This window comes from Anopheles marshallii, chromosome 3 (assembly GCF_943734725.1).
Source record: "Anopheles marshallii chromosome 3, idAnoMarsDA_429_01, whole genome shotgun sequence".
NCBI classification, from domain to species: domain Eukaryota; kingdom Metazoa; phylum Arthropoda; class Insecta; order Diptera; family Culicidae; genus Anopheles; species Anopheles marshallii.
The window spans coordinates 11,222,694-11,231,845 of record NC_071327.1 but is presented as its reverse complement, the minus strand read 5'-3'; the positions used below and the strand labels follow the sequence as shown (position 1 = coordinate 11,231,845).

Genomic DNA, 9,152 nt, shown 5'->3' with positions numbered 1-9,152 from the left:
ACGTACTAGTAGAAGTTTATAACGAATTGAAACATGGAAGTGTGCAGCGCAGCACAGACCGATGGATGACATCCGACTATAATAGCCGGTGTAATGTGTGGTAGTAGAGGAAAGATTAGATGAAAAATTGTGTAAAATCTAGTCAAAATATACCAAATCGCGTTTACGATACATATTGATTCATAGAAGATAAAAGTGAGATAGGGGAAATGCTTGATTTTTTTTTTGCGGATATTATTATTTTTTTAAAGCCAAATTGTATTGTATGGTGAGCGACTTTATAAATGCAATGCATACAATTTTCTACCGCAGGGTCTGAAATCGCATCAATCGATACAGTGTTAAGAGGAACAGGAGCGAACACATTTTCTAAAACGAAAAGAAAGCATATTAATAACATTTTGTGAACATTCTATCGATCAACTTTGGGGACGGGATACGGTATAAAATGGACGTAAGAGAGCAGAATCAAATGTATGTATATGATGTACTAGAGTGAACCATACCTAAACCTAATAGCATTATCTATTCGAAGGTGTACGGTGGAGCAAGCATCAGGAACCAATCACTTTACGTTTACGCACTATACAAAGCAAGCAATATGTAATGGTGGTATAAAGCGCGGTTAGCGATTCTTTTCCCTACAAGGCATCTGGTTTATAAAACCACCACAGAAATATCATAATCTATCAACAAAAACGAAACAGATGTAGTCGGTACTGGGATCTTACATAGCGAAGAGTGTCAAGTTTACGTTTTCCTCAGGTGTAGCGTTTAGATTGCAGGGAGAGATCCACGAACGATAACAATGATCTTCAAAAAAACATATTTTATGTTTCGCACGATTGTTACCATACTAAACACACTTAAAGCTCAAGTTGAATGTATTAACAAACTAACACGTAAAGTATGTGTTTTCGTCAGCTACGTTTTTCTATCTATTCATTTCAGTTTCTTTAACTTTGCGTTGTGGATCCAAAAAGGAACCGAAAGTAATAAAATAAAAAGAAAATGCACCGAGATTTATCAACCGGCAAGAAGGACGAACAATATTTCAATCTAGTTGAGGGCTAAATGAACCCCCCCCTAGCACGATTAAGTGTAATACAACGCGCCCCCGTGTGTGTGTGTATGCCTCAGCGGAAGGTTTATCAGCGGCATAGGTGTTTGTAACTTGTTTGATAATAATGTTTAGTGCATGAACTATATACATAAGGGGAATCAAAATAGAGAAAAAAAAAAACAAAGCGTACCGATGATGAATTCCTTTACAACCTAGCCGCATAAAAGGATGGGCGCATTAAACCCTTGTACTTCCGCGATATGGTGCAGACTAATGGCTAAGAGATAGAGAGACGAGGTATGGGGATATATAGGCATGAATGAATTTCAAACAGTTTGAGTTTCGTAACGCGTTTCACTAAAACCAGGCAAATGGGAGAAGCGTGAAGATTGAGGAGTAACTGGGGTTAATCTGCCGCAAAAGGGTGGTATGTAACTGAAAAGTATTATATATATACATAGTTATGGAAACAAAGTACTTGTCATGATGATATGTTGTACAAAATGCTCTAGTGTTGCACGGTGTTTGGAGGTTTGAATTTAATATTAGCATATTACTTCTATAGCCTCAAACTTATACTGAGATAAACAGGCATAATCAGACCTATCAAATGATAGGTAAATGTTAATGTTGCAGAAGTAATGTGTTGGAATTTCATTCCTAACTCCTAACGCCCGGAATACTTCTATTCAAGGATGGTAAAGAAGAAAAGTTACGGCAAATGGAACCTAATGTATGAAAATAAATTATTTAATACGACTACACTACGTATGTAAAACCGTTCGTTTAGAGAAACTGATTTCAAAGCGTTATCTGTACATAAGCGTTAATCTCTTAGTAGACAGGCAGCAAACTAATGTGCTGGTAGAAGTGAAAATTTTCCGGAAATAGTTTTTCGGCGAACGGTAACATCAGTTTGTACGCTCTCCGTATAGTCATCTCCGCTACACCAGCAATTTCCGCAATCTCTTTGTTACTCGTCACTGCTTCCGATACATGTGTTGCCATATAGATAGCAGCGGCTGCTACGGAAATTGGCGACAGCCCCGACACGATGCCCATTTCAAAAGCGGTTTGGGCAATGTGAGTTGCCGCTTTTTGCACCTCCATTGGAAGACCTGCAAAAGTACCATAACAATCAACCAACTATTTGTCGCTCATTGGTTTATTTCTTTTTGCTGCGCAGAAAGATACTTACGTAGGTTAGAGCAGAAACGTGACATGAAATCTTCCGATGTGATGTGATCGAGCGAGGTAGCGAGATCGTTGACGATCAATTTGAAGCAGCGGCCAATTTCCTTTTTGCTGACCGAGCTTACCGCACACAGTTCCTTGAACGTGCGTGGTACACCTTCTTGGCGGCAGGCAATGTACAAGCAGGCCGTTACCTTGGCATCGATCGAACGATGCTGCAGCTTGTTTGTTTCTTGCACTCGCTTGAAGATGTTTTTGGCATGGTTAACTATCGATTTCGGTGCATTGATTCGTTCCGCCATTGCGGATATTTCACCGAAACCGAATATTAGCTTGCGCGTGTTAGTGTCCATTTTCAAGAAGTTCCTATGGGTGGTTTGACCTGGTAAGTAGTAAATGAAGATGGTGTTATATATTGTTGTTTGAAGCTGTATTAGTCCTACCGGAGTAAGTACCTGAGGGGCTTTGCATAATCGTAGACAGATCTATATCCTGCAAGAACGGATCAGTAGTACCGACACGGCTCGGATTCGTCTTAGTCTTTTCATCACTAAAGGTGCGCCACTCCGTCGACAGATTTATAATCCGATCACCCACAACAAGTCCGCATTCGGAACAAATCATATCACCGGTATGATGATCGTCAATCAAATTCGCCTCAGGATGATAGGAACACTGAATCATCGTATTAGACCACCTAAAATGAGTACACATACAACACAGTTTAATATCATACAAAAGGGAAACTATAACACAAGTGTACTCACGACCAGTTCGAAGCCATTTTCTCAATCGAATGACTAGCTGTCAGAGACGATAGAGAAAATAATCTGCTTGGACGGTAAACTAGGTAACTATGGGGCCTACTGTGATGCGAGCTACGATTACCAATTTTAAACAAACTTAAAACAGTTACTATTACACCAAGCGTGGTTTGAATTGTGTGTTTCCGGTTTATTAGTTTATCTTATAAATCAGTTCATTATATGCACTATTTTATTCACCATTTGCTTTCTTTTTCTTTGCGATTTTGTTATGGTGCCGCCCATCCAACTTTCTCTTGAATAAGCTTTTTTCACGGTTTTTAGCGCGATGTAGAATGTATCAAAAATACTTCTCCCATCTAAGTAAATAATGTTTTTTTTGTAATAAGACAAAACTAAATGAACGTCAAAATAATACATTTCTTCGTCAGGTTTGGCGATGAACAAGCTGTATATGCTTGCGTACAAAATGATTGTGTGTTTGCACGGTTTTTAAAACTCATTAGCAATAAAACTCATATAGCAAAACAAAAAACAAATAATTCAACCAGTACGAAACGCATTACTCTGATCCCTCTTCAGATGTCGAATAAATATTTCGCCTGAAGTACGAAACGTATCGTTCCCTGATTTTGTTGATGGTCGTATGACCTTAGCACGATCTGTCTGTCATTCATATCTGTCCACTTAATACAAGTATTAAATAATTCATTCATCTCTGTGGAAAAGTTTGTACTCCCGTTATGGTAGAATTTGTTATTTGTTGGGTGGGGGAGGGACACGCCTTTAACTTCGATGCAACTCGAACAGAAAGGGAAGAGAGAACGATTAGGACATAATTTAAAATATAACGAAGTAAGCAATACAATATCTTACCCTCCCTATTATGGTACGAACGGCATTACAAACGTTTTACCATAGGGAGTGTTGCATCGATATAACGCGTAGCGTTACGTTTCTATAGCGTGACCTTTCCTATTTACGGGGCCTGGGTGCGAGAGATAGTAGAATTGCTCGAATGCGCAAAAGGTTTCTGCTTACACTAAAACCCGAATCTACACCGGCGGTAGCTGATCGATCGGGGTAAAGAAGTTGAAGTCCTCTGGGAACAGTTCGGCCGCGTGCGGATACATTAATCGATACGATTGGCGGATCGTGACATCAGCCACACCGGCAATGTCGCCAATTTCTTTGTGTGTTTTTTTGTTGTCCGACGCTTGCGATGCCATGTAGATGGCGGCTGCCGCCACCGAGATCGGTGATCGACCGGGGACAATGTCCATTTCGACCGCTTTCCGTGCTATATGCGTTGCGGCACGCTGTACCACGTTCGGTAGATCTGAAAGGGCGGGGTAAGTAATAGATGTAATAAGCAATTTAATACACATTAATGACACATTAGCAATTGTCACGTGTTGTGTCGTGTAAACCGTACCAAGATTAGCGCAGAAGCGTGACATAAAGTCTGCTGTGGTAATGAGATCAACGGAGGTAGCGAGTGCCTTGAGCGTAAGTTTGAAGCAGCGACCGATTTCCTTTTTACTGATCTTACTGACGGCGCAGATCTCTTTGAACGTTCGTGGCACACCTTCCTGTCGGCAGGCAATGTACAGGCAGGCGGATGCTTTGGCATCATTCGATCGGCCCTTTAGATTTTTGCCATCATGCACCTGCTTGAACAGATTGTTCGCCCTGTCGGTGATCGTCTTCGGTAGATTGATTCGATCTGCCATCGTGCTAATTTCTTTGAACGCTGCGATAAGGGCGCGATCGGAGCTACTCATCGTCCGACGGTTCTGATACTTGGCAGCTAAGGCAAATATAATAGGTAAACTCGTTAATATAATCTTTAGGTAATAATTACATTCTATACTCTTACTTCCGAACGCATCGAACGATGCAGGACCAGTTCCGGGACCAATCATGGTGGATAGATCACCACCACTAAGCAGTGGGTTTTCTGGGCCACCGACACGGGACGGATCGACTCCGGCCTTTTCGTTGCTGAAGGTACGCCATTCTGATCCGACATCGATGACCCGGTCTCCAACCACTAACCCACACTCGGAACATATCATATCACCGGCCCGATAGTCTTCTATTAACGGTGCTTCCGGATGCGAATAGCAGCAAACTTTGTTCAAATGGGCGTCCCTACAAGCAGGAAGGAATATAAACAGAAAAAAACAACAAAAACAGACCAATTGCACTCGCCTTCACATCACACCAGCAAGGTGGGGAAATGGAAATAAATTATTCATACGCACCTTGATGTGCTTGCCATTCTGGCTGTTTCCTTTATACCGTTTGGGGAAGTGTAAATTTGGCCCGACTGGGAAGATGTAAATGTGAATGTATTTGCCTTTGGTGTTCCGCGGGTCTAAAGTAACAACGTAGCAACAACCAGCAACACTCGATGATACGGCAATTCGACCAGGAGTGCACGCCGCTACGGAACACAATAGCAATTATTTCACGTTTCTAGTGTACTTTGGACGTTGATTGAACAAGAGAATGAGCAAATAGAATGTTTCGAATAGTTGGAAATATAAAACTAATGCAATAACTTTAGTAACCGCGCTCTTGCGTTTTTGCTTCGCGGTTTGTTTCGATTGTAGGAAAAGCCAGCAGAGCTGTCAAACTTCGGCCAGCTTCGGATTTCGCGCTGGCTGTCAAATATTCGGAGGGGTAGGAATGTTTGACATTTCAGTTTTGAATCGTGGCAGTGAAATTGTATGCGTTATTTTAAATTCGTGTAAGTAATTACCAAACAAATGCACTGAATATGAATCCGTTATCTTAAAAAAAACTGCGCTTCGATCATGAAAAATTTTATTCCCTTCATGTGTATAGAACACATTTTATTGGTTATGAAATTTGCAAAAAAACAACAAGTAACGAACAGCAATTCATCCTTTCAGTTCCGCAAACATTTCTATTACAACCTTAAACCGTACTTGGACGCTTTCTAATCATAATTTTCAATCTAGGCAAATTGATGCAAAACTCTGTAAACGCATAACTATCATGGCTATGGGGCATATCCACGAACCAAAAGGCACACTCCTTCTCGATCATTGTTGCGCGGGCAAGTGAATGCAAATTGTTTCTATCGTACGTTTGGAACTTGTGCAGTTCGTTGTTGTTACGGAAAAGCCGCATAGGGCCTCTGGGGGAACCGAGTTTTCTGATCGGATAGTAATCCCGTTCATTGTCGACCTCGAAGTAATCGTAGATGCCAACCTGTTCCTCACCATTCGTCGTCAGAAGAAATGCGATCTCGTACGACGCACCGTACGTGATGGTGTGTAACCGATCGAGCCCGATGAAATGTTCACCATCCGGATGCCCGAAGCCACGTTTGTACGCTTCCCACGTTTGGTTGAATGTGCCATCACGTCCTTCGAGGCGATTGTAGATCACCAACCAGCCACCACCTTCGAACGATTGGTTGCAGTACACATTGTAGGGTGGCTCGGTACACAGTCTTAGCGGGAAAATACCGGACTCTGCAGAACTTACTTCACTGCAATCGGATATCACTGTTTTACGATCGCATGATTGCTCCATCAGTGTCACCATTTGGGAGCTAAGTGTGTTCAGTTTATTATGAATTTGCACTAAATGCAGCTGAATATCCTTCAGCCGTACCGTACCCAAATCCGCAGTGAGATTGCTGGTTAGATCTTCTTGCTCAGCAGTGGCAAGTGCTGCTAGAAACAGACAAACAATGCAACTGTAACGCACCATGTTTGCTGCTGTCAACGATCGGTTGTGAACTGAGTACGATCTCGCAAGCAACATTCGAAGCAGTAGAGCTTGTGGATTAACTAACACAAACATAACGAGTTAATCTTCAAATGCAATGCTAAATCAAGGTCGAAAGCAAGGAGATAAGAAACAGGAAACGTTAGTATGCTTCATCGTGAAGCAGTTAACCCAGATGACAAACTAATTGAAGTTTGAAGGGATTTGATCGTTGAATGCGTAAAGTTGCTTTGTTATGCGAATTGCATACATCAAATGCCGCGATGCGGAGTTCGCCAGGAAGTATGCAATTTGTATCGCAAAATCCGGTTTTACGGCTGTTTCAATTGTTTTAACTGTGCAATATGAACAGGGTCTAACATTTTCACGTAGCCATATGCGATGGCAAAAGTTTAACACACACACCGCATACACTCAACACCCCTTCCACCTTCACTTCTCACCTCAGACACTTCAGGCAATGTTATGTTTTCGGTTGTGTTTCTTAGCAGATGGAAGGCAATTGGGGGCACACACGGTAGGCAAAACTTCACCAAAACGTAAACAAAACCCACCCCTTCCCTTTTCCTCCTTCCCTCGCTTGTTGGTCACCCCATCAACAGCAATATCCGGTGTCATGTGGTCGCTTTGAGCAAGTGCAACATAAGCGTGCTGAACGCAAAATTAGATTAATGAACACAACCAAACCCCGAAGCACACGAAGAACGATGACGAAGTGCATGCGTTACCAGTAGAGAAAGAGAGAGAGAGGGAGAGAGAAAATCGCCATGATCACGACCGTTTTTTTTTGCGCGAACAGCAGGTCGTGACGTTGGATCGCCAGCGTGTGCGCAGGCTCCTTTCGTATGCCGGTTTCGCGCGTACGGTGAAGAGATCGATCGGGTAGGCCGTACACCGCGTTATACGAAACGCAGCAAATCAGTCGAACTCGTGATCTCGTCGGGAGCAGTCGTGAAAGAAAATCGTGCGTGCGTGTGTTTCTGTGTGTACATACACTCAAGAACCGGGGTGGATTGGATTTGGCACAGTTTACAGTGCTACAAAAGAAGCCGCGTGTGATGTGGTTTTAGTGTTCTTTTATGCTTACCGCTCGTGTGTGCACACTTGCTACGAAGACCAGCAAGTGCCGTTACTAAAGGTATTAGTGTAGATGGTTGTTATGCTTTCCCCTTTTTTCTCTCGTTCCGCTTCCACATTACTACATTCTTACCGCAGGAGGAAGAAGCTTTATGGGTGAAAAGCATTGCGTACGTTGGCGGAAAACGGTTTAAACTGTGCAAAAGTTTTTTTTCGCTTCCACCCCATTGCGTGTGATAGTATGGCAAGGAAAGTGCGGGCTAATTAAAGAACTCTCCGCCACGCTTTTTGCGTGTGTGCGGGCAATGGGAAGAAAATAAAGTGCGTATCGACCGAAAAAAAAAGAAGAGCAATTGAAGAAAAATTTCCAACGGCAATTACAAATTACAGCTGTGGTGCACTTGGCAAATGTCATGTTTAATTATCCTGCAATCAGCTTTTGGCAGGCGGTGCAAATTGAAAGGAGTACGAAATTGGAAAGGTCATCTAACTCATGCAGGGTCGTAGCAGTCCGCGTGTGTGTTTCACCGAGTTTGATGCGAGGTTATGTAATAGTGTGCATGTGAAGGAAAAATTGTTATTTCACTTCTTCTATGTAAGCTGGTGCAAGTGTGCGTTTTGTATGCAAATGCGTGTGTGAAATTGGTGATATCGCTTCATTGTGATTAAATTGCAAATTACTTCAAAATGGCGTGCGCGGAGTGTCTCTAAATGAGTCACCGCAGCGTTTCAAGTGAAATTGATCGGTGTTCTTGATGATAGTGGTTGATCGTGCTCTTACCGTGTGTTAAAATATTACAACTTCAAGCAGATACGGGCAGATCGCAGTCCAAGTGGCCAGTCAGCCACACGGATCGAGTTCATCGTCTATTTTTGGAAGTCCCACTAATGGAAGCAAAAGCCAAAGCAAGAACGTAAAAAAAAAAACAAGCAGGCCCCACATCACAACATGACACACACATAGGGACACATTGAGAAAGCAAAGAGATAAGCAGGCGCTGACGGAGCTAACGGTTGCTGTGTCCGCGGGTCGAACCGGGCCGGGGGCGATAGGTGCGGTGTTGTTGTGTTGTTGCGGAAAAATTATTTATAAGATTGGGAAAATTTTACATTTTTTTCTACACCCTCAACCACCCAAGGGGGGTGGTTCTTTTTCTTTTAGCAAGCCCAACATCTGGGGCAAGAAGATTTGATTTTTCAAGTTTGTTAAAATGTCGTCCGATGCGACAGTCACGTTTCGGCGCTGAACAAGTGTGACATTGTGTGCACAAAGATGTAACGTTGTT

The 9,152-nt window shown here is 42.5% G+C and overlaps 3 protein-coding genes across 3 annotated transcripts; all 3 read right to left on the bottom strand.

Annotated features, from left to right (window-relative positions):
- Nucleotides 1-1,897: 1,897 nt before the first annotated feature.
- Nucleotides 1,898-3,041, bottom strand: LOC128710794 (transcription initiation factor IIB-like). The gene is made up of 4 exons (XM_053805647.1): nucleotides 3,025-3,041; nucleotides 2,701-2,954; nucleotides 2,262-2,639; nucleotides 1,898-2,181 (listed from the first exon to the last, which is right to left on the bottom strand). Exons 1-4 carry the CDS (start codon nucleotides 3,039-3,041, stop codon nucleotides 1,898-1,900), a joined length of 933 nt encoding a protein of 310 aa, XP_053661622.1.
- Nucleotides 3,042-4,076: 1,035 nt separating this feature from the next.
- On the bottom strand, nucleotides 4,077-5,305 carry LOC128711958 (transcription initiation factor IIB). The gene is made up of 4 exons (XM_053806848.1): nucleotides 5,289-5,305; nucleotides 4,901-5,175; nucleotides 4,457-4,831; nucleotides 4,077-4,360 (listed from the first exon to the last, which is right to left on the bottom strand). Exons 1-4 carry the CDS (start codon nucleotides 5,303-5,305, stop codon nucleotides 4,077-4,079), a joined length of 951 nt encoding a protein of 316 aa, XP_053662823.1.
- Nucleotides 5,306-5,967: 662 nt separating this feature from the next.
- Nucleotides 5,968-6,771, bottom strand: LOC128710791 (fibrinogen-like protein 1-like protein). Its single transcript, XM_053805643.1, has one exon. It carries the CDS (start codon nucleotides 6,769-6,771, stop codon nucleotides 5,968-5,970), a length of 804 nt encoding a protein of 267 aa, XP_053661618.1.
- Between the last annotated feature and the right edge of the window lie 2,381 nt (nucleotides 6,772-9,152).